The sequence below is a fragment of the Mesocricetus auratus genome, unplaced genomic scaffold (assembly GCF_017639785.1).
Source record: "Mesocricetus auratus isolate SY011 unplaced genomic scaffold, BCM_Maur_2.0 Super-Scaffold_4256, whole genome shotgun sequence".
In the NCBI taxonomy this organism is placed as follows: domain Eukaryota; kingdom Metazoa; phylum Chordata; class Mammalia; order Rodentia; family Cricetidae; genus Mesocricetus; species Mesocricetus auratus.
In genome coordinates, this window is record NW_024429182.1 from 121,335,024 (window position 1) to 121,360,980 (window position 25,957).

Sequence of the window (25,957 nt, forward strand, 5' to 3'; positions counted from 1 at the left end):
GACTGGGTTACCTCACTCAAGATAGTTTCTTCCAGTGCCATCCATTTGCCTGCAAATTTCAAGATTCCATTGTTTTTTCCGCTGAGTAGTACTCCATTGTGTAAATGTGCCACATTTTCTCTATCCACTCTTCAGTTGAGGGGCATCTAGGTTGCTTCCAGGTTCTGGCTACTACAAATAATACTGCAATGAACATAGTGGAACAGACATCCTTGTTGTGTGAATGGGCATCTTTTGGATATATGCCTAAGAGTGGAATTGCTGGGTCTTGTGATAGGCTGATTCCCATTTTCCTGAGGAATTTCCATGCTGATTTCCAAAATGTCTGTACAAGTTAGCACTCCCATCAGCAGTAGAGGAGTGTTCCCCTTTCTCCACATAAACTGTCATTGGTATTTTTTGATTTTAGCCATTCTGACAGGGGTAAGATGGTATCTCAGAGTTGTTTTGATTTGCATTTCCCTGATGGCTAGGGATAGTGAGCACTTTCTCAAGTGTCTTTCAGCCATGTTAGACTCTTTTATTGAGAATTCTCTATTTAGTTCTGTAGCCCACTTTTAATTGGATCCTTTGGCGTTTTGGAGACTTGCTTCTTGAGTTCTTTGTAAATTTTGAAGATCACTCCTCTGTCAGATGTGGGGTTAGTGAATATCTTTTCCCATTCTGTGGGCTGCCTTTTTGTCCTGTTAACTGTGTCCTTTGCATTACAGAAGCTTCTTAGTTTCAGGAGGTCCCATTTATTAATTGTCGGTCTCACTGTCTGTGCTACTGGTGTTATGTTCAGGAAGCTGTCTCCTGTACCAATTCGTTCAAGGGTACCACCCACTTTCTCTTCTAAGAGGTTCAGTGTGGCTGGATTTATGTTGAGGCCTTTGATCCATTTGGACTTAAGTTTTGTGCATGGTGATAGACGTGGATCTATCCCCATTCTTCTACATGCCAGCATCATGTTATGCCAGCAGCATTTGTTGAAGACGCATTCTTTTTTCCATTGTTTAATTATAGCTTCTTTGTCAAAAATCAGGTGTTTGTTGTTTGTGGATCCATATCAAGGTTTTCAATTAGATTCCATTAGTCTACCTGTCTATTTTTGTGCCAATACCAAGCTGTTTTCACGACTATAATAGAGCTTTGAAGTCAGGGATGGTGATGCCTCTAGATGTTGCTTTGTTGAATAGGGTTGTTTTGGCTATCCTGGGTCTTTTGTTTTTCCATAAAAAGTTCATTATTGTTCTTTCAAGGTCTGTGAAGAATTGTGCTGGTATTTTAATGGGGATTGCATTGAATCTATAGATTGCTTTTGGTAGGATTGTCATTTTTACTATATTGATCTTAACCTATCCAAGAACATGGGTGATCTTTCCATTTTCTGGTGATTTCTTTAATTTCTTTCTATAAAGACTCAAAGTTCTTGCTATACAGGTCTTTCACTTGTTTGGTTAGCGTTACCCCAAGGTATTTTACGTTGTTTGTGTCAATTGTAAAGGGTAATGTTTCTCTGATTTCTTTCTCAGCCCTTTTATCGTCTATATACAGTAGGGCTACTGATTTTCTTGAGTTGATCTTGTATCCTGCCACTTTGCTGAAAGTACTTATCAGCTGTAGGTGTTCCCTGGTAGAGTTTTTTGGATCATTTATGTAGACTATCATATCATTTGCAAATAGTGAAAGTTTGACCTCTCCCTTTCCAATTTGTATCCCCTTGATCTCCTTTTGTTGTCCTATTGCTCTAGCTAGAACTTCAAGTACAATATTGAAGAGGTATAGAGAGAGTGGACAGCCTTGTCTTGTTCCTGATTTTAGAGGAATCACGTTGAGTTTCTGTCCATTTAAATTGATGTTGGCTGTTGGTTTGCTGTATACAGCTTTTATTATTAGGTATGTTCCTGTTATCCAGGATCTCTCCAAGACCTTTATCATGAAGGGGCGTTGGATTTTGTCAAAGGCTTTTTCAGCATTCAACAGTGAATATTTGAGTGTACAAAGGCAAGCTGAGCTAACACCTACTGCTGTTGTTTTCTAAATGTCTGCTGTAGTTCAGGGCTGAACTACGTGCATTGCAGTACTATAGGGTATTCTTATTCCCAATCTAGTAATGAGAAAAGCTGTTATTATGTGTGTGCCTAAGTGTATTATGAGCACCATGTGTGTGTAGGTGCCTGCAGGTTAGGAAAGAACTTCGGATTCCCTGAAAATGGAGTTACAGGTGGCTGCGAGCCACCAAATAGGTGCTGGAAACGAAACACAGGTCCTCTGCAAGAGCAGGAAGCATTCTTACCTGCTGAATCATGTATTTCTCCAGCCCTAAGACCTAGAGACTGTTTACTTTAATGACTTGTCTGACAAAAAACTACAAAGGGTCAAAATTCAAGTACAACTATAAAACTTTTAATCTTTCCACTATTCTGATCCTGAGGTAAAGCCTAGAACACAGATGGTAAGAACGTGATGTGTGTAACAGGTAATTATCAATAGACGAAATCCAAATGAGATAGCAAACCTTTAGTAGATACCAAAAAAGTGTTCAAAATGACCAGGGAGAGTCACTTTAAATACTTCCTATTTCTCTTTAACAATCTGTTATTAATAATACTAGTAGTTGGTAATGGCAAAAGCCTTTTGAAGATAATATAATCTAGACAAGGTATAATTGTTAGTCTGTACTAATTAGATAAAGCTAGTCTGTATACAGTGAAAAGACTCTTGCCAGTTGTTGTAGCACACCTTTATAGTATTCAGTGAGGTTGGTGGCTACATACACACACACTGCTCTCACAAAGGACTCAAGTTCAATTCCCAGCAGCTTGCAATCCACCTAACTCAAGATCCAGGAGAGTCTGCCATTTCTGGCTTCTAGGACAGCTGGACTCATGTGCACATACCCATACACAAGAACACATAATTAAAAGGATTTTTAAAAAACATCTGGTCCCTAAACATTTCCTTCAATATATCTTACTTTATGTCAAACATTTGCTGCTAGTGTAAATTCTTATTCTGGGTCCACCCTGTAAGTTAACTGGTAGAAGTGTATTTAGTGGTCTGGCACAAACATATTAATTACTTCCCCCTCCATTCTGCTCTTATTATTACAGTCTTAATGACTTTCTACTGCATTTATTTGTTTGTTTGTTTGTTTGTTTGTTTGTTTCTTTGCTGTGTCATATAGAGGCAGAGGGAATACATTCACTATGGTGGATGTGGAGAGGTTCTCTCCTTCTGTCCACTATATGGGATTGGGGATCAAACTCAGGTCATCAGGGTTGGTGGTAGAGGCTTTTGCCTACTAGGTCATTTTGCCAATCCTACATTACCACAGTCTTCATTTATGCATTCTAACACTTTATACTGGCATGTGCTTGTGTGTGCATGTGTGTATGTGTGCATGTTTTGTATGTACATGTGATACACACAGAGACACGCACACACCTCTGCTACTAAGCAATATTACCTGGCTCCTACACTCAAGGAACAGTGACAGGCATACATCTCAGCAACATGAATACCAGTTTTTCTACATGTAGAGATGAATGCTCACATGCTACACTGATGACTGTGACCAGAAGGGTAAATGTAGAAATGCCTATGCTCCATACTGCCCCAAACTCAAGGCATACCATTTCAGGAAAACACAAAGGCCCCAAAGACATCATCACAACAGAAAGTACTATTTATGTTTGCATTCTTTAATGTGGCTGGCCTATAGCAAGTAAATCCTCAGTATTTGTTGAGCTAAATCCAAAATATTTGGTATTTTAAAAAAGAAACTTAAAATGGCACATACAATAAGTACACAAAGTCTATCCTTTCTTCTCCTAACAGACATTGGTGAGCACAGCGGTGAGACACTGTGACAGAAACAGACTGTAGAAACAAAATAATTCTTGCTCCTCCCGGGCTCTGTTTTTTTGGGGGGGGACAGGGTAGGGGAGAAGAGCAGAAAAGCTGAGCATGGCTCCAAATGACTAAGAAGTGCCACAGGAAAAGCAAGATTAGGGACAAGAAATGAAGGAGACCTTGACATGAGAGTAGAAAGGCTTCCCAGAGTCATCTCTAAGGAGCCAAAAGAACACAAATTCTGTTGCTTGATTTCAAATTCCTCTTGAAACACAAACTGACAAAGGTGACAAGGGAGGAGGTAAAGGAAATAACACACAAGATGCAGTCGTACGGGAAACAGCTGTGAAACCTGAGAAGATGTAAACACTAGCTATGACAGAACTTTTACAATGCCATGGAACAATAGCCAACCCCACATAAATATTAGCTGCCCTTACATTTCCATCTTTATGAGACATTCTTTATATTGAAATCTACCCCCAAAACATAATACCACAGAATTTAACTATGGGACACAAACGAAGGGGGGGAGGGAGGGGGGTACATGTGTGCTCAAACACAAAGTCTGCCATTCGATAGCACTATTCCTTAAATGCAGGAAGTTCCTCAGGAGCAGAGTATTTGCTACCATGCAGAATGCTGTATATAAAATGCTGACTCTAGATTAAGATGAATGGCGACTCACATAGTTAATGACTGCCAATCAATCACCATGCATTAAGAACTGTTCAGAACAGGGTAGAAGGAATTTATACTTTAGAACATCAGTTCTCAACCTGAGGGTCAGGACCCTTTGGGGTCGCATGTCAGATATGCTGCGTATCAAATATTCACATTATGATTTATAGCAGTAGCAAAATTAGTTATGAAGTAGCAACTAACAATTTTATGGTTGGGGTCACCACAACATGGAGAACTGTATTAAGGGCTGGCAACATTAGGAAGGGTTAGAACCACTGCTTTAGGAGGTCAGGAGCAATCGGATCATAAAAAGTAACCTTAGAGGGAAAATTCCTTGGGGGGAAAAAAGATCAATAAGAGGAGGAGGCTGAAATGTGCATGAAGCAGGGGTGAAAAACATTTTCATCCAAGTGTGGCCAGAGGGGAGACAGAAAGTTCCTCTGAAAAGTCACATTTAAGCTAAAACCTGATGGCATGAGGTCAAGGAAGAGAACATGGCAAATGGAAGGCAAGTGCAAATCAGCATTCAGAAGGAACAACTCAGTCAGGAGGGAGACAGACAGACAGACAGACAGACAGACAGACAGACAGACAGACAGACAGACACACACACACACACACACACGGATGGAAGGCAACAGGACTTGCAAGTGCATTATATGGGGGGCGGGGGATTTGTTGATTTTAAATGTACTGTTAAATCCCTAGGAGGAAAGGCAAGCAGCATAGTGACATAATTCACATCTTAAAAGAACTACAGTTCCTGTGTGAGGAAAATACTATGGACAGAAATTACAGAAAGAGGAGGATCACTTGGGAGGCCATCAAGAAAGGTCTCAAGGGCACACAACAGTGATACCACCTGCCCTTACAGTCTGTGGACTCCCCTTCCCCCATGCACAGATGCTGCCTTCCTATCTTTAAAAAAGAAAAACAAAACCCAACTGAGAGCCCCAAAGCAAGGCAGTTCTCTATTCCTCCCTGCTCACTTCCTGCTTGGCATGCTTTGAGTAGAACCTGCTGGAATCCATCTGTGAAGATACCAAGCAAACAAAGTAAAATGCCTCAAAAGATGGAGTCTTCTGTCAGACAGGTGGGTCAATCTCTCTTCCCAGAAACCATGGCCTGTGATCCTGCTGCTACGTCTTGGGCAAATCTTACAAGAGCCAGAGTAAAAGCTCCCCCTACAGTCAATGCCTGCCTGTCCTAGGGAGCAGTGAGGTCAGATACAGAGAGCAGGGGTGGAGAGGAGAGAGAGCAGACACCACCAGCTGGTTGCTGCTGTGTGGATGAGCATGTCAGTTCCCCAGGAAGAAGGCTGTGACCCTGTTAAAAAGATTTGCATTCCAAATCACAACCTACCCCCTGTCATTAACCCCTGAATGAAATTCTTATCAACTCAGAGACTGGGTTCCCCTGAACTAAGACAAAGGGAAGTTGGTCTCAAGAAAGGGGTAAGCCATTTTTTGTATCATACACTACCACAAGTTTCTGTGTTAATCCCAATGCCTAGGCACTAAGGTGAGCAGCCTTTCAACACTCGGGCTACAAACAGAGAGAGATCAGAACAGTCTCTACTAGGCATGTACTGACCTCGTGTCTAATGTAGGGGTTGGAAAATTTCTCCTGTGGACTCAGTAAAAACTTTCAGCTTTGTGGAACATACACCGTCACTGTCACAGTTACTCAATTCTCTTTTTATAGTTCAGAAGCAGACATGGGCAATATCACATAAAGAAACAAGGAGAGGCTGGCAAAATAGCTCATCTTAAAGGCCATTGTTGGAGCACCACCACTCAATCTCCTCACAGAACCCACATGTTGGAAAAAGAGGACCTACTCCACACTGTCCTCTAACTCCCACATTCATATTCCCTCTACAAATAAATAGCTAAAAAAAATAGAAACATAATCCTGTTTCAATGAAATTTTGTTTCAAGAAGCAAGTAGTAGGCAGAGATGTACAGGGTGCAAGCCTGTAAACTCCTTGTCCAAAAACCTTTTAGGGGGAGTAGTGAGATGGTCAATGTTGCAGCACATGCTAATAAGAACACTACTGTCCCAGCCAAATGCTTGAGTTGCTTCACTTAGATGACACCATGCTATGTGTTCCTCAAGAGGAACAGACACAAAAGTGTACATACATATTACTGTTGTTCCTAGCAAAAACTTGCTACTGACCAAAAATAATCAGAAACACATGACGCATTAATTCCTGATGGAGTAGGAGAGACTCAGGCAAACAGAAAAGTGCCCCAAACAGAGAAAGAAAAGGAAATAAATAAAGCAGCTACAGAATAGAAAGGCTTATTAAAGTAAAGCCTTTAACAAAAGAAGTGGGGGCACAAGTAGGAACTGAGAAGACAGACAAAAGATAAATTCAAGGATGTGAACGGATGTATGCAAAGTCTTAAAATGAATAAAATGGCACAGTCATGGAGCAATATGCTATGGCTTGAGCATCAGGAACACATAAGCCAGGACCAGATTTCCTGCCCAATGTACACTAAACAAAGGGAAGCCCTGGAAAGGCTATACCACCTGCCCCATGCACTTCTACACATGGCTGGTAAAGGTCATATATGTTCATCATGAACACTAATGAACACTAATGTTTGTGGGTGAGTGAGAGCTTTCCCACCACACCTCTTAGCTGTCTTGCTCTGCTTGCTTTCTCCTGTGACACCTATTATATGACTTAGACATTTAGCACATATATAGTATATTGATGTACAGAATTAAGAGACCCCATATATATCTGAGTAAAAGGCATACTGGTTTTATTCAATGCTGTATCAGTGCCTATAAGTGTGTCAAGTTGTTGCAAGTGCTCAATAATGTTGGCTGGATAAATGAATTCTTAACTCCATTCTGTAAGCAATCTCTCTCCCCAGTACATCTTATGAGAGATAACTGTATGAGAAATCAAAAGATTTAAAATGCAATGCTCTGAGGATGAAAGATTTAAGCTCAAGTTCATAAAATGACAATTAAAAAAGAAGCAAGGATCAAAAACACCCCCTCAAGCCGGGCGGTGGTGGCACACGCCTTTAGTCCCAGCACTCGGGAGGCAGAGGCAGGCGGATCTCTGTGAGTTCGAGGCCGGGCTGGACTGACAGCCTCCAAAACAATACAGAGAAACCCTGTCTCGTAAAAAACAAAAAAACAAAAAATCAAAAACACCCCCCCATAAGAAACTACTCTCTTAGAAGAAAAATACGCAGACACATTCCAAAAGCCTTGGATAAAGGCCACTCCCAACTAGCAAGCAAAAGCTCTTAACTTTCCTTAACACATAAACAGGAGTCAAACTGAGGAATTTACTGATTTTAGTACCAACTAGGTCACTGCAGATACAGACTAGGGTTAATTTCATTGGTAAAAAAATCATACAATTTTCTTTGATGTTTCTCTTTTGACAGACAATGACAATGCCCAATTAAATCCACTTATCAATCTTCTTTTAACATGTTCATGTATATTTCAGTTAAAGATCCCTCTCTTCAATGTTAGCAGAAGTCAGTTTTAACAATACTACTAATAATGAAGTTGCTACTGTCTTCCAAGACAGAAACAAATGCACAGATTTGTAGGGTTTCACTTCTTTGTTCTACTGAGACAAAACCAGCAGATGGCGCCCAATAAGTCTGTTTCTTTCCCTGTGGAAGAGATAGTTCTCCCCAAACATTAGAATTTTGAGACAAGATGAAATGGAAACAAAATACAAGATGTTTGGAAATCATTTAATGTATGGAAATCATATAGTAAGAAGTGTGTCTTAAGAGAATGGAGTTCTTAAAGTTCTCCCAAGTTCTTTCTGCTGGTGTACACTACTCGCTTCTCGTCGTTACTACTAAATGAGTTACTGCTGAACTGTTGGGAGGGGGCTGGACTTAGATTTCCTGGTGGGCTTTTTTTTTTTTTTCAAGCAACTTCTCCCTCTCTCAGGACTGTTTCATAACCATGTGGAACTGCTGAAATAATTAGGTCCACATTCAGACATTCTTCTTCTGAAACAGGACCAGATATTTGCTTCAAATGCAGGAAACATTGTTAGTTGTTTGTTGCTCTGTTTTTTAAATTATTTTCATTTGGAATTTCAAGAAAAGAGCTGAAAGCTACCAGCCTTTCTTGACTCTTGATCCCTCTTGTCTTCCCCGCCCTGGGAACAGGATACTTAAGCACTCTTACCACTCACTCTGTTGCTGACTGAAAAGAGCTGAATGGCTTGGCTACTGTACTCACCCAGCTCTCAGTTACCTACTATCATCCTTGGTTATTTATTGTCTTTGATTCTCCTCTAAAGTCATCAATGAAGCTAGTTCAGCAAAAACTTCTAAGCTACCCCTCCCACACACTAGAAAGCACAGAAGTTTCCAAAAATCTGGTCAGGTGCCTAGCAATGTATTGTTAACTTCATGAGGGTGGTGGGAGACCTGGTTTGAGATCTAACTTTGCCCCTTGCTGGCGTCATGGTCTACCACGTGACATGTGTATTCTGACATTGCCTCGTCCTCTGTCCTCTTTAAACAAAGCAGTTATCTCATAAAGTTATCAGGATTATACAAGAAAATGAAGTAAGAAGCACAGCACATTATGTAAGTACTAGCAGGTATTAAATAATCAGAGGTGCATATGTTTACTACTACAACACAATATTCTTCTCTGCCACTCCCTCCTGCGTGTGCACATGCATACACTCAAACACACCACAACTGAAAAAAACTCAGTATTCCCAACTCTATACTAGGCAGAAAAACTATGGCTAGGCCTCAGTGTACCACATCTTCAAACATCCTTTCTCTTCCAGCCAAGAAGTAAAAGCACTTTTAATTTCGAGTAAGAAGCAGACAATGTATAATAATACCCTTAGATGTGGGAAGAATAATAAATGTCATTGAGAACTGGAAAACAGGCTTCATGCAGGAAAGATAAGTAACTGCAGACCTAACTTTTTAGGATTTGCTGCCTGGATTCACTTCATACAACAAGGATGAATTAGACTATGTCAGCAAAACCTCAATGGAGAATTTTGCAATGCCAGAAGTACCTCATAATTCTCCTTTCATTAAGAATAGGTTAAGTTCATTCCTGATCTCCAAACAAATGCACGACAACAACAACACAAAAAAGTAGGAAATGAGCCCACAACCAGACTGGTGGGTCCCATGAACCAAAAAAGGAATGTACCGCTGCCTGAGCAGTAAGATAAAACTTACATTTCCTTCTGTGGACAAAACAAAGAGAGACAGCTGAGAATTCCACCCCAGCTGCCAGATGCTCTGTATATCACATGGGGTCAGCGGTTAATCCAAACAGAGTTTTGTGGAGGGCTCCAAGGATATACAAGAGCCAACAGCTTTTCCTTCGTTTAAAAAGGAGTAAACAGAGCCAGGGAGATGGGTCAGCAAGTAAGGGTATTTTCTCTCAAGTCTGAAGACCTGAGCTGGATCCCATCAGCCCACATGTTAAGGGAGAGGACTGATCCTGCAAGTTGGCCTCTGACCTCCATGGGCATGCTGTGGCACCTGTGTCCCTATATACACAAATTAAATAGATGAATGAATGAATGAATGAATGAATACATAAATGATTTTTAAGAGCAAGGACAAGGAAACTGAAGAGATGGCTTAATAGAGAGGTTAAGACCACTCATTGCTCTTGCAGAGGACTTGAGTTCAGTTCCCAGCATCCATGCTGGACACTTGGGTGGTTCACATCTGCCTGTAACTCAAGGTCTAAGGAAGTTGATGCCCCCTTCTGGCTTTTTAAGACACCTGTATTCACTTAACATACAGTCAAACAAACACATAAATAAAAAATTTTAATTAAAACACAGAATATTAGTAGTTTCATCTCAAATGACAAAGCAAGTCTCAAAGAAGCAATGAAAAACTTCGGTCTTCAGAGACTTTAACTTTAAAATATAAATCTTAGCCCAGTTTCTCCTTCCATAAAATAAGAAAACTCCTAATTCATTGCTTTGTCAGACAAGTGGAACAAGATTACTAAGAAAGCACACACAGAGAGTTCCAAGTAAATAACAGAGATATGGGACAGAAGTTTGGCTAAAGCTCACATTAAGCACTGTCAATCCCAAGTTCTCACTAAGGACCCCACTGCAGAGATCACAACAAAAGAGCACTCTGTCACTTGCTCCAGATCACAAAGTTCTCCTGTGCATTTTTCATATCCTAACTGATCTTCCTTTTGAGGACATAAATCTTAACCTTTTCTTCAGATGATCAAACATGTACTCACACACAAGGCAAAGCTCTTTCCTGAGGATGACTTGGAATTCTACTTGAGAACATTTAGCCAAAACTACCATGCCTATTATGCACAAGGTACTGAGATACGGAAGTACAAGTAAAACTGATGGCAATAAAAACAAATTTCAAGTGGCCCCCAACTCTCAAGAAATGTGCAACCAAGTAAATGGGGAAAACACATCCACAAAAATGCATCTAAAGTGTTAGAAGTGTTAAGCAGTCTGTAACACACAGTAGAGACACAAGAGAGGCATGATGGGGGTTCCACAGCAGGGTGAAGGGTAAGACAGAGTGCCAAACAAACAAATGCCAGTGCTGCTGCTGGTGATGGTATGGGGGGAAGGGTGGTACTTCAAAGCAAGTAACAATATATTTGGAACTCATTTATTACAGAGCATCCCACCAACTCAGCAAAGCACCACCCATTGCTAGGGATCTTTAAACTCCTAACTGTTGAGGTCAAAAGACTGTTTGCTGTAGTTTCTATAGGCAGTCCTCAAGCAAATTAAAAAAAAAAAAAACACTGTGAGATCTTATCTGTTCTATTCGCATCATGACCTACACTGCTTCCACTACAAAGCAAGTGTGGCCTTAATTGTCCATGTCAACACAAAGACCCTGTCAAAATTCAAAATGGCATAGAAAGTACTATGAAACATAAAATCAAGTGCTGGTTGCAGTAACAGAGTGGTCCTCTGAAAGTCACCATTACTGGTGACATAACTGGTGCTATATTCAATAATACACACCTTAACAGGGGCTTCAAAATCTATTAACAATTTACCGAGAAAGCTGGCCTTACAGAGAAGCTAGGTACTTGTCCTTTTGAAATACCAACCTAACAGTCATTTTAGACTACTCTATTGAGAATTCACTATTTAGTTCTGTACCCCACTTTTTAATTGGATCATTTGGTATTTTTGAGACTTGCTTCTTGAGTTCTTTGTAAATTTTGGAGATCAGATGTGGGGTTAGGGAATATCTTTTCCCATTCTGTGGGCTGCCTTTTCCTCTTGTTGACTGTGTCCTTTGCCTTACAGAAGCTTCGCAGTTTCAGGAGGTCCCATTTGTTAATTGTCGACCTCAGTGTCTGTCCTAATGATGTTATGTTCAGGAAGCAGTCTCTTGTACCAATTCATTCAAGGGTACCTCCCCCTTTCTCTTCTAACAGGTTCAGTGTGGCTGGATTTAATTGAGGTCTTTGATCCATTTGGACTTAAATTTTGTGGATGGCAATAGGTATGGATCTATCTGCAGTCTTCTGCATGCCAGCAAACAGTTGGGTCAGCACTATTTGATGAAGATGCTTTCTTCTTTCCATTTTTTAATTTTAGATTCTTAGTTAAAAAAAAAATCAGATGTTCACAAGTGTGTGGGTTCATACCAGGGTGTTCCATTAGATTCCATTGGTCTACCTGTCTATTTTTGTGCCAATACAAAGCTGTTTTTAGGATTATAACTCTATAATAGAGCTTGAAGTAGGGATGCCTCTGTAAGTTCCTTTTGGTTGTTTTGGCTATGCTGGGTCTTTTGTTTTTCCATATAAAGTTGAGAATTGTTCTTTCAAGGTCTGTGAAGAAGTATACAAGTCACTTTGGAAATCAGCATGGAGATTCCTCAGGAAAACGGAAATCTGTCTACCACAAGATCCAGCAATTCCACTCTTAGGCATATACCCAAAAGATTTTTTTCACACAATAAGGATGTCTATTCCACTATGTTCATAGCAGCATTATTTGTAATAGCCAGAACCTGGAAGCAACCTAGATGCCCCTCAACTGAAGAGTTGGGTAGAGAAAATGTGGTACATTTACACAATGGAGTACTACTAAGTGGGGAAAAAAATGGAATCTTGAAATTTGCAGGCAAATAGATGGCACTATAAGAAACCATCCTAAGTGAGGTAACCCAGCCACAAAAAGACAAGCATGGTATATATTCACTCATATATGGATTTTAGAGATGGAGCATGAGAGTGCCAGCCTACAATCCCACTGCCAGAGAGTCTGGGAAACAGGGAGGACCCTAAGAGAGATATGCATGGTACCCCAGAGAAGGGGAATGGTAGAGGATCTCCTGAGCAGATTAGGAACATGGAGGGGGGTGGGAAAAAGAGGGGGTAGAGAAGAGGAGGGGAGAGGAGGACATGGGGGAACAGTAAGGTTGAGTCAGGGGAAGGGTAGAGGAGAGCAGTATGAGAGATACCACAATAGAGGGAGTCATAGGTTTGAGGAGAAATCTGGCACTAGTGAGATTTCTAGAGATCTACAAGAATCACACCAACTGGTCAACTAAGCAACAGTGGAGAGGCTACCTTAAATGTCCTTCCAGGATAATGAGATTGATGACAACCTTATGCCATCCTAGAGTCTTCATCCAGTGGCTGATGGAAACAGAGGCAGACCACCCACAGCTAAACACTGAACTGAACTCCTGGAACCCAGTTGCAGAGAGGAAGGATTGATGAGCAAAGGGCTCAAGACCAGGCTGATGAAACCCACAAGGGCAGCTCACCTGAACAAGAGGGAACTGTTGGACCCCAGACTGATGGCTGAGAGGCCAGCATGAGACTGATTCAGACCCCCTAAATTTGGGTGTCAGTGAGGAGGCCTCAGAAATCTATGGGGCCTTGGGTAGTAGATCAGTATTTATCCCTGGTATACAAATGAATTTTGGGAGTCCATTCTACATCGAAGGATGCTCTCTCAGCCTGGACACATGAGGGAGGGCCTAGGCCCTGCCCTGAATGCTATGACATACTTTGGAGATCCCCCATGGAGGCCTCACCCTCCCAGGGAGCGGAGTGGGGACTGACTGGGGGGTTGGTGAAGTTGGTGGGGGAGGAGGGGAGGGTGAGGGACCTGGGACTGACATGTGAAGCAAGCTTGTTTCTAATTTAAATTTTAAAAAAAGATAATTTTTAAAAATATATTTGTTATCTAGCCCCAGAGCATTCTCTTTATAGCCTTCAGAATTAGTCTTTAATATTTTATCCCTCTATAAACTCACCTATTTTGTTTTTATATACAGTGAAATTTATTTTTCTGGATTTCAAAATAAAGCCATTCACAGAGAGTGTTGAAAGGAAGGAAGGAAGGAAGGAAGGAAGGAAGGAAGGAAGGAAGGAAGGAAGGAAGGAAGGAAGGAAGGAAGGAAGGAAGATAGAGCAACCTACATGACAATTTGCTGTTTCTCTTTGGTGAGTTCTTCTATCAGCCATGTTGGCAGACATAGATCTACCCAAACTGCTCTAATTAATTCACCAAGGGCTTTTAAAACTAACTGTTTTGTCTATTTGATTCAACTTTAGTAGGTACCAGGATTACAGAATTCTGGTTTGCAGGCTCCAAGACCAGCATTCTACATGTTGGGAGTGGGGTGTTCTAGAAGCTATCCTTTCTAAGGCTCCCTTCAGTTCTCCCAGCATCTCCTCCTGCTGTCAATCTGAGTTTTACTATGAGTGCAACACATCTATCTTCTAAGACTAGATCTCCCATTCATGTAACAAGGGCTTCATAATACCTATTGTGAATGCATTAAGCATACAGAACATTATATTTCAATCTTCATTGGCCAAGTACTAAATGGAAAATTTAACTCTCCTCAGTGTTATTTGAAAGCTTAGGGGAAAAATTATTATAAAATGTATCCTCTAAATAGTCACTGAAAACCACCCTTGTTAGTTCCAACAATGCCACTTAAAATGTAAAGCTCAAACTACTAGAAACTGATTAAAAAGCCCAACAGATGGAAACAAAATTTTTGTTTGTAAAACCATACCATGGGCAACAGATGATTTCCTTATATCTTCTGACATTAGTCACAAAGTACTGCTATTCAAATATAATTCTCAGTTCTGGCTGGATAGAACCAGTGAAAATGTTGTAGCAGACCTATCCGAAATGTATTGTTAAGATAAATGATCCACTTAAGAGGTCAAAAAGGCTGATAAGGCCCATGTAGGAACAAAGTATAACCTAACTGTAAAGTGAGTCACAGATTGTTTCAGTTCCTGCTGTAGAAACACATTTCCCAGGAACGGGAACACTTTTGTTGGGGAGGGGGTTTGGGGGGAGGTGGGGATGTCCACTAACAAAACTGTAACAAATTGGTCTTCTTTCCTACTGTTGCAACTGATAACATTTAAGTACTGGTGCCCTAAGTTCTTTGGTTCTTCCCGATTTTGACTTATACAAACCACACTTAGGAATATTTTTTTAAGTGGTCACAGATTTTTTTTTATAGGTTCCTCTCTCTCAACACCATACCAACATCAGTGCTACCAGATGATGATTCTAATGGCATTTGGACTGAGATCTGTTGTAATGATCATAAACAAGTACATCAATCTCATAAAGTACAAATCGATAGGAGGCTAGAAACAAGTCCAAAGTAAAGGGGAAAAAATGCAGTGTGGTAGCCCTAAATCATTCTTGGTCAACATTAGATGCAGAATGGATCAGTTTTTCTGAGCTCCTTTCTGCCCATAGCTTCTGGGCCTATCTAGATCTGAACACAAGTCCACTGGGATGCTTGAAGAATCTTTTTAAACTCACACTTGCCAAGATACAAAGCGGAAATATTAACCAAAACCCTATTATTGTGGAGAGCACATTAGGCAATCCATATTAACTGCAAGCCATAGTTCCTTTCCCAATTAAAGATGTCATTTTAAATAGTTTTCCTTTTCTTTGAAAAACAGATAATAATGGCCATAGATTAGTCTAATAAAGTAGCTAAAATCACTAGATATGGTTTTGTTTTGCACAACTTAAGTAAGGAAAGCTAGTACTGGCTATTCTTTTTTTAATGTGGTATTTGTCAATTATCAGGATGTTTTTGTTTCATCTCAGAAGCTATTACATGCAAAAATATTGGTACCAGGGGAAAAGGAGAGAGAAAAGACAACATAATAAACCATATTTGTCGAGGTTCTGGAAATTTGTTTTGCAATTGAAATGGCTCTTCTCCTTGAAAATCTAATAAACAGCAGTCTTATCCCAAGCATAGAGAAGACAATGACTATTATTAACCCATGTATTATCTTGTAATCTGTCTTGGAAAAGAATTTATCTCTCATATGTGACTATATCATCAAATTAAATATTTAAGGAACTTTTAAAGGTATTTATTTTGTTGGAGGAGTGTCTTTGTGTTTCCTCAAAGAGTAGATGTACTTGATGGAAATTCTCCCCTCGCCCCATAGCCAAAAAGTAAACAAACAGCCTTAGAGCCATAAAAAGGCAATTTGCAACAGAAGAATATGAGAAATACACCCTTACTTTTGCCTCCTTAAATGTGTTCTTCTAGTCATTTTATCAAATTGCCAACATCCAATATAAACCATCTGAGAGAGTGTTTGGCAAAGCAGTCTCCTCTAGGGTTACAGCTAAAAATAGCATTAACAACAGTACACTCAAAACCCACTGGAAAACTACAGAAACCAGTAAAGAACATTGTTCTAATACAGAAAAGGTATCGGGAAATGCAGGAACTGAATTCTGAGAAATATCTTCATGTTCTAGTGCCTTGACCTCACTGGCTCAGGGCTAAAATCTCATCACCCTTGTAAGGATGTTGTACGTTTAATGATGAAGTGTTTGGCTGATTACTTCACTGAGATGGCTATTACACTAAGTCAAAAGTTACAAAATATGATTTATTTAGACCAGTTCTCATTTCAAATAAAGATGGCAACCTACTCCATATTTCTACAGTTCATGAAGATGTCCTAACCCTTACCTGTTTGTTCCATTAATACTCTGTTGAAATAATCTCCTTCAGTCTTCCATTCGCTGTTTCTTAGTCCATTTATTCTAATTCTTATCTTACAACTTTTCTTTGCATGTTGTCTTAAAGTCAAATCAGCCCAAGTCCTGTCCCTTTCACACTGATCGAGCTAATTATCTGAAAATTCTACCACCTTAACAGCTCTGTCCAACATAAGACTATAAGCAATTCCTTCAGTCTCTTTGTTGCTCAGTTGGTCACTCTTCTGGAAGATGCAACTCAACAGTCCCTAAAATACAGGAATTCCAAAGGCTCATCAAATTACTCCCCAGGCTTAGACTTTCTCACAAAGTCATTCCCACATGCAGAGCTAACTACAAAGAATTAAAGTTACTGTAAAGCAGAAAGATGTATTCACTCTACCACTCCCCCATATATAAACCAAGGAATTCATTTCAAGTCTCCTAATTCTTGACACCTATACCTACTGTTTCTTTGTACTTTGGGTCTAAGAGGCAACAAAGACCCTTTCCACTTCCTTCCAACATGCAAAAATCTGGCTTCCTTTTTAGCTGTTAATCTAGAGGAAAAACAGTTTATTTACTGTTACTAGAGACAAGTTGTTCTGTTGAGTGGCGGAGTGGTTGGTAATGGCCTAGCTATTTTATTAGACACATACCTTTCCTTTATGTGTGTGGCTTTCCTTTGGCTGTCTGACAGCATCTCTTACTCCTTACTGCTCCAGTAAGATCACACTTTTATTCTTTCTTGCAAGAAGACAAAAGTGCACATGCATTATATGTTCATAAAATATTGGCAACTGCTGGGCACGGTGGTGCATGCCTTTAATCCCAGCACTTAGGAGGTAGCAAGAGGATCTCTCAGTTCAAGGCTAGTCTGGTCTAGAAAGGGAGTTTCAGGCCAGCCAGGCCTATACACAAATGTATGCATGGGACAGTTGATCAACTCAAAAGAAGCAGTTGTTCAATCTAAACGATGTAATTATCATAAATTTTTATAATTTAATCTGAACTATTTTTCACTTACTCTACAGCCACTGTCTGGGTACCTACTGCATCCATGTTAGGTATGGTTTTCACAGCTCAGTCGGGAACTACATTTGTTAAGAACCAGATGCAAAAAGCTGGAAAGATAACTCAATAGGGTTTGATTCCTAGCACCCATGGCATAACTCACAACTATCTGTGACTCTAGTTTAAGGAAATCTGACTCCTTCTTCTGGCTTCTGTAAACACCAGACATGCACATGCTGTACCCATGAGAGATAGTCCACATTCAAAAAAAGAATAATCCATATTTAGAGATATCTGACAGAGAATAAGAATCCCCATTTCAGGAAAATCCAATATGCAAAAGATGCTTCCAAACCAGAGACGATGTTAAATGGAGAGAGTGAGCAACTTGTCATACCTGATTGGCCTTATTCAAATGGAACAGATAAATTCACTATCTTAACCAAGGGACCAAAGTTAATTCTCCAATAACTAGACATGAATGAATAAAGCAAGCTGGAAGTGGTGGCACACACCTTTAACCCAAGTACTGGGGAGGCAAAGGCAGACACATATCCCTGAGTTCCATACCACTCTGGTCTATATAGAAGTTATGTAGGAGAATATCATTGCAATAAGGAAATATACACTGAAATATATAAAAGAGTGGGATAATATCAACTTTCAAATGGCTCAAAATATAAAGTAAATGATAAACAGACTACACTAACAGAGGTTAACATCACTGCAATTTAAGTCTAAAATTATTTCAAATGCAATAATTAAAATTTTTAAAACTTGAGTTAGTTAAAAGACAAAAGAACTTAGTTTATACAGATGTTGTAGGATTTTCACAGTTAATGGAACAGCTTGGGGCATCACAACCACAGAAGAAAGAAAATGGACTTGAATCAGTTTCTAGGAAAAGCCCCACCCTGCCCATGTACTAAACGAACCATGCTGAATTCACCTTTTTCTACCATCACAACTACGCTGTGAGAATTAAGTAACATAAGTATGGCATGCCTTGTAAACTGTAAGGTACTGCCTGTATATGCTTTAATATTTTTTTAAAGGAGTGGTTGTCTAGAAAAAATACCAGTGGCACAAATCAATGTTTCATACCAGTGGTATTCAAAGAAATAAGATAGTGAAATCACTATACTAAAATTGTATCAACCATTTAGGTTAACAAATGGACTAAGAACAAACTTTGGAAATGTTTTTTTATTTTTGTTTTAGTTTTTAATTCTTCTGCTACTCTGACAAAAATACATGACAGAGGAACTTAAATGATTTATTCTAGCTCATGGTTAAGAAGAAATAGAGTCCATAATGGCTGCAAGACCATGTGGCAGTTAGCCAATTTTGTCCAGTCAGGAAGCATAGAGAAACGAATGTCGGTCATGCTTTCTCCTTTTTATTCAGCCTAGGACCAACCCACAGGGATCATATTGCCCACATTCAGGATGGGCCCTTTCTCCTCAGTTAAATACCTCACAGATACATCAAAAGGCTTATCTCCTAAATCCTGTTTACAGCAACAATTAAGATTAAGCACTACAAGAAATATGGGCAATTGAAGGAAGTTGGGTATGGGAGAAGTGACCCTCCTCAGGAAAGAGCACACCGACTGCTTAATCAGTGCCGAACAGTCAGCCCAGAAAACACCCATATGAATAACATATGGACTGAAAAGGTTATATTTAGAAATATATATGCACTTATATACATATATTCGTGCAACAATAATTAGTGGAAAAAGAGACCATGAATTTGAAAGAGAGCAGGGCAAGGTATATTGGAGAGAAGGAAAAGAAGGGAGAGATGGTGTAATTATATTAATCTTAAAAACAGAGAGAAAAAGAGAGATTAATCACCATATCCTCACGATGTAATCAAGCCATGAAAGAACTTTTCCAAAAGTAGAATCTTCACTGCCTTGTCCTAAGTTAAATGAGAGCTTCATCTGCTACACTATCGATCCACAGTTCAAAAGTATCTACTAACAACTACAACACTGATCTCAGTGACTAGAAAAAGTTTTTCCCCCTCAAATGTGTAGTCCAAAATACATATGCTTAAACTAGCTAACAACCAGACTTCCCAAGCCCAGCATGAGCTCATTAGGATATAGCTCGGCATGCTAGGAGACTCCCAGTTGTCCCGGGGTTAGCTTTTAGAGCATGTAAACACAGGACCTGTCCTTCCCTGTGAGGGATGATGGGCCCAGGGTGATTACCTAGGGTCTGTGATAGCCTACAAAATCTAGTTCTCCACTAATTCACTACATTTCTAACCTCATCCACGGGAGACTGGACCTTTCCAGCATAAGTGCTTGGACTTAGTGAGCACTGTCTGCTGTTCCTCCATGTCATCAAGCCAGTTTCCCATGGAGCTTCTGCAAGGGTTCCTTGAAGATCTGCACATCACCTGTTCCCCCAGGCCACTCAAGTCTGTTTCAGTGTCAAAGCCCTTAGAAGCCTTTTCTGTTATCTAGCCCAAAAGAGCCCCAAGGTGGGAGCCATCGTATTCTCTGGGGTTATTTTCATAAAACATTTTTTCCTCTTTAAAGTATCTTCATCAGTTGTCTGCCTCTCCTCATTGTAATCCAAGTGCCAAGAGGCCTTCTGTTTGGTTTAATGGCTAAATTTCCAGCATCAGGAACAAGTGCTGGGATAAAGAAGACACCTGAATTATAGAATGAATTTCCCCAGCTCCAGCCCAATTTTCACTTTTAATTCTGATGTGTTACTGAAATTAATTATTCTAGGAATAAAATGCTAAAGGCTCAAATATTGATTCATAGGCATGCCCAAACTTTTGACACTGTTACACATGTTGTCACCTACAAAGTTCAAGTTTGAAACCCACATACAATCTAATCCCTCAAATTCATTATTTTGTGTTGGGCTGTAACCATTGATATCTTTCAGCTATCTTGTGGATGCATAAGATGCATGGATCTCTTGCTGAATATGCCTGAAAGCTTTCTGGAACTCTTCTCCCTATTCAACTTGGCCTTCTTCCTCAATGGTCCCCTTCTTCTGAAGTCATTCGTTCCGATATTTATTCTCCCAGTCAAAAACACCAGTATTTTAGTAATGATACAGACTATCTCCACTTCAATTTTTTTGTCCGAGAGTTCCAAGATCACCATCTCTTAGGGAAGCTGTGTGTCATGTATATTTAAAGAACAAGTACGTTACCTCCTGTTCCCTCTAATGCTGAAAATGGCATCAGCTGTCCCACCCAAATCTGCAATCCCCTGTCAATCATTCACTACTGTTTCATGACTCATTTTAAATAAAGCACTTGGTTCTCTTGTTCTTTTAAAATATTTCTTGCAACTACCACTGTCTCTCATTTTTACTCTCACTATACTATCAAGATCATCACACAGAAAAGGATATTCTTAAACTTTCCAGTTTTTAATCACCTCCATTCAATATACCCTACACACATCTTGTAATTCATATGGCAACAACTAATACTTTTGTGGAGGTGCAAGTAACACAGCACCTAGTGAAGCTGTACTAATACAAGAACTAACACGTGAGGAAAGCATGAACACACTTGGCTACTGGTCTTCTAAGTTCTAACTCCTGGACTCTATATCCACTGAGAACATTTCCTCCAAGAAATAATTATGCATTAAAGAAGCCTCATCTAAAATATTTCACAATACAAGCATCTGTATAATATACAACTCTTATTTTAAGGTAGGGTCTCACTCTGTAACCCAGGCTGGCCTCAAACACATGGTGATCCTTCTGCCTCAGCCTCATGACTGCTGGGATATAGCTGTGTATCACCGTGCTTGGCTCACAACTTAACTATTGCAAATAATTTTGTATGAAACTCTACTCAATGAGTAAAATAACTAACTGGAATCCATTCTATATTTATCTTAACTTAGAGATGAAAGTTCTCAGAATTGTTTTCCTTCTTTCACAGCAGTTTTCTCTCCTCTGCTCATGACACCCCAGAAGACCTCAAATATGCAATTTAAAAGAAAATTTCAACTTGTATTGGTAGTTTTGTGGGTCAATTTAAGACAAGCTAGAGTAATCAGAGAGGAAAGAGCCTCACCTGAGGAAATGCCTCCTGAGATCCAGCTGTAAGGAATTTTCTCATTTATTGATCAATGGTGGATGGTGCAGCCCATTGTGGGGGGTGCCATCCCTAGGCTGCTGGTCTAAGGTTCTATAAGAAGGTGGGCTGAGCAAGCCATGATGAGCAAGCCAGTAAGCAAACTCCCCTCCATGGTCTCTGCATCAGCACCCACCTCCAGGATGCTGGCCTGTTTGAGTTCCTGCCCTGACTTCCTTCAGTGATGAACAGCAATGTTGAAGTGTAAGCCAAATAAACCCCCACCTCCCCAAATTACCTTTTGGTCATGGCATTTCATCAAAGCAATAAGAACCCTAAATAAGACAACAATCTCCTTATGTCTAAGATAAAATGGGCAAAGTAAATAATTACCAAGTGTTTATTTATTCTATAAATATTCTACATCTGGGACAGTCCATGATAGTAAGATCAGAAGGATTTTTACCTCATCTCTATGCCACTATTTTCTCTTTCATAGTTATCATTGACAAAACCACAAACTCCATTTTACACATACATACAGGGCAGAGAAGATAAAGTTTCTCTCTGTGGTATTGACTTGCCTAGAACTCCCTATCAAAATCAAAATGGCCTTGAATTCAGAGGGACTGTGTTCCTTCCTCGTTGCTGTTAAGAGAAAAGTGTTCACTTACTTTCTCCTGTTATTATGGGCTACACTTCTTGCCTGATTCCCTCTTCTCCACATTTAAAGCCAGCTGCAAGGCATCTTCAAATTATTCTGACTCTCCCCACTCTGTCTCATTTTTTAAGAATCCTATCATGGGGCTGGATTCAGCAGTTAAGAGCACTTGCTATTCTTGCTGAGGACCCAGGTTCAATTCCCAGTACCCACATGGGAGCTCCATAGTATCAGTTCCAGGAGATCCATTGATCTCTTCTTACCTCAGTAGGCACCAAGCATGCACACAGTGTACTCACATGCAAGCAAAAGCTCATACACATAAAAATTAAATAAATATTTTGTAAAGGAACCATTTGCAACTAGGTGAGGTGGCACACAACTTTAATCCCAACACTGAGGAAAATCTCTGTGAGTTCAGGCAAGCTAGGTCTACAAAGCTAATTCCATGCTAGCCAAGGCTACACAAAGAAACAAAGAAACCCAGTCTTTAAAAAGAAAAAAGACTGCAATGGGTAATTGGTCCTCCAAATAATCTAGGATAAACTCCCATCTCAAGATGCACAATTCTGTTTGTTATGATAAATCTCTCTTGCTATATAAAGTAAATAGTTTGTGGATTAAGATAAAGACTGCTGTCGTGGGTGCCTTTTAAGTACTGATACACTCAATCAATAACTTACACCTGTACTAAGAATGATTTTTGCTGCCCCACATCAGTGGAAGACACACCTAGACTGTCCCAACCATGTGACACAGGGTGGCAGATGCCACTATGATGATAAATATATGGTGAAGAGGTAGAAAAGATAGAAAACTGGATCTGTGTGTGCCACAACTGTAAACAGTGACAGGTGAGAGGGAAGGCTGAGGTCAACAGGCTGTCATTGCCCAGCAGGGTCAATGGGATGGTGTACAACAGTCTGGAGACCATGTTGGTGTCTCTGGTAGTCCATCACTGCCTCAGGCTACAATGAACAAGCCTGAGATCCATGTGGGTGTAGGATGTAAGTGCTGACTGATGACTTGGTGATATCCCCGAGTATCTCCCAGGGGATGGTATGAATACGAATGGCATGTATAGCCACCTGAGGCCATGGTGAGGTTCAAGGTCTGTTCAGCTGTTAAGGGCCATGAATGGGTCTGATAGTCCTGATACAGCCAGAGGCCTCATTGATGTCCATGGCCCATGTTACCACCAAAGGCCATGCCTACAGTTTGGGCTGCTGCCTGAACCCATGTTTATGTCCATGGGCCATGCTGAGCTGGCCCGGCCCCTGACACAGCAATGTAGAAGGCCCGCTCACCAACTCAGCTACCACCCAGGCCCAGATCCAGGGCTTCTGAGTTGGCCCACCCTAACATGTAAGACATCTATCAGCTGCTTGGAGCACGAGAAGGGGCCAGCCCCGTGGAACCACAGATGCAGGATTTGCATGACCCTAGGCAACAGGAGGATATCTGAGGAGAGTCTTGGCAAGGGACGGTATTCAAGGTGTAGCAGAAGCCAGAGGCCTTGAACCAGGCCAATGACTCATTGCAATGAACATTTGCAAGTAAAGTTGTTTGGGCAAAAAGGTATACTTTGTGACACACTAAGGCTTGCAATGCCACTGTACAATGAAGAGGAGGGAAAGATGGAGGAACGGAGTGGTACATACACCAAGGAACTAGAGACTCAGAAGCTCTGATGGGAACGAGAGAAGGCGGTGGCTGATAGAAACGCAGGCTGGTGCCCAATGAAGTCAGTGAGGTCATTTTTTTTCCTTTTAGGGGGAAGGTTACAAGGATGGAGTGGACATATAAGGACTGGGAAATGAGAGTGATAGGGGTGTATAATGTGAAATTCCCAAAGAATTAATTTAAAAATATTAGTTTTTAAAAAGATAAAGAGTGCTAATTCCTAGATGGAAATCTGGGAGTAAATCCTTGTGAACTTAATATAAGCAAAGACTCTTTCTTGAATAAGTTATCAAACACATAAATGATAAAATAAGCAATAAAATGGATACTGTCAAAACTATAATTTTTTGTACTTCTTAGTATGCCATCAAGAAAGTGGATATCATGGCTAGAGAAATGATTTAGCAGTAAAGAGTACTTGCTGTTCTTGCCAAGGATGGGGTTCCCATTCCCAGCACTAACATGGCAACTCATAACAGCCCCAGTTCCTGAGGATCCAAACCCTCTTCTAGTCTACAAAGGCTAAAGGCACGCATGTGGCACACATACATACATGTAAGCAAAACACTCATGCACACAATAAAAATCTTTTTTAAAAATGAAATGGCAATGGACAGAAGAGTAACTTTTGCATATCACAGACTTGACAAGGAATTTGTTTTAAAACATACAAATAATCATTTACAACTCACTAACATAAATTATCCAATTTTTAGATGGCAATGGGTATCAACAGATTATTTCCCATAGACATGCAACCCCACAGCCAACACATACTCACTGCCTCCCACTGTCCCAACATCTATTCTTTGTCTTAAACAAATTGTGGAGACTTCTGGAACAACTAAAGGGCCCTTGTTTTTCAAGGTGACTCAAATCCTGTTACAGAAGGCTTGTCCCAGTCTCTAAAACACTATAACACAAGGCCCCAAGGTTACTCACAGTTCTGGCTGCCTCCTCACTCATAAGGGAAAAAAATCTATCTAGAACTCACTTTATTCAGCCTGGATTTGCCCATTTAGTCATTTCACCTTACAATGCCCTTATTTTAGGGAAATGATATGCCTGCTTTAGTCAGAGTCCTAAGATAAGTAGTATTTTGGCCATTATCCCACAGTTTCACACAGTTGTAACCCAGGGTACCTCAAAGGGCAGCTGAAGATCTCCATCCTATTTTTACAGAAAGTAAAAGAGAGCATAGCACCACTGCAGGGCAATGTTTCCTATGTGCATCCTATCACACCAACTACATGACTTCAAATAGTAAAATATTATTTGTTCTGGGTTCAGTTCCATGTACATATTAGTCATTTGAAACTAACTAAATCAAGCTGTATGTAGATATACAAACTTTCTTTCCTAATTTCTACCACATGAGATTTCAAGTTGATTGCAGTAAGTAAACAAACACTGATAAGCATAAAATCCAAATAAACCACATGATATACTCACATATAATGGAGCTTGCTGTGGACTAAGTTTCATGACCCAGGACACTGAAACAAAAAGAAGAAATAGATGAGAATAAAATCAATTAAAAGTTATAGATGTCATCCATGGCACTGTGAGTACAACCCTAAAACTGAGTGATATACACTCAGCTTTCCTTAGAGATTTAAGAAGAGGAAAGTCCAAAGATACTTACATTCTAGTGTTTTGGAAGGGGGCGAGTTTTCAGATTGAAAAACAAAGGTCAACAGCTTCACGGTAACATCACAGTTGAACTTTCTCAGGACAGCCTAAGCCCATGAAATACTGCTTGACAGTGGATGTTTGGGGTGAAAAGAGGTAACTGAGGACCACAAAAGCTCTCTTTCTTGCTGCCTTTCCCTCAGAAAAGGGAGGCTACAGTTTGCCTTTAGCAACTAAAATTAATGGCCAGAATTCCAGGTCATTTGTGTACCTGAATTTTCACCATATATTAAAAAAGAAGTTAAAGAACTTTATACGCTTCTAGGATTATATATTTTTGAAATTAAATGGCA

At 40.1% G+C, this 25,957-nt stretch overlaps 1 protein-coding gene across 7 annotated transcripts in view; it reads right to left on the reverse strand.

Moving 5' to 3' along the window:
• Nucleotides 1-25,957, reverse strand: part of Akap13 (A-kinase anchoring protein 13) — a 300,754-nt gene that overhangs the window by 196,858 nt on the left and 77,939 nt on the right. For all 7 annotated transcript variants that reach the window (XM_040730180.1, XM_040730175.1, XM_040730179.1 and 4 more), the window contains exon 2: nucleotides 25,425-25,468. In XM_040730180.1, coding sequence (XP_040586114.1) covers nucleotides 25,425-25,457 — 33 coding nt within the window. In that variant the 5' untranslated portion in view covers nucleotides 25,458-25,468. The remainder of the gene's footprint in view (nucleotides 1-25,424; nucleotides 25,469-25,957) is intronic.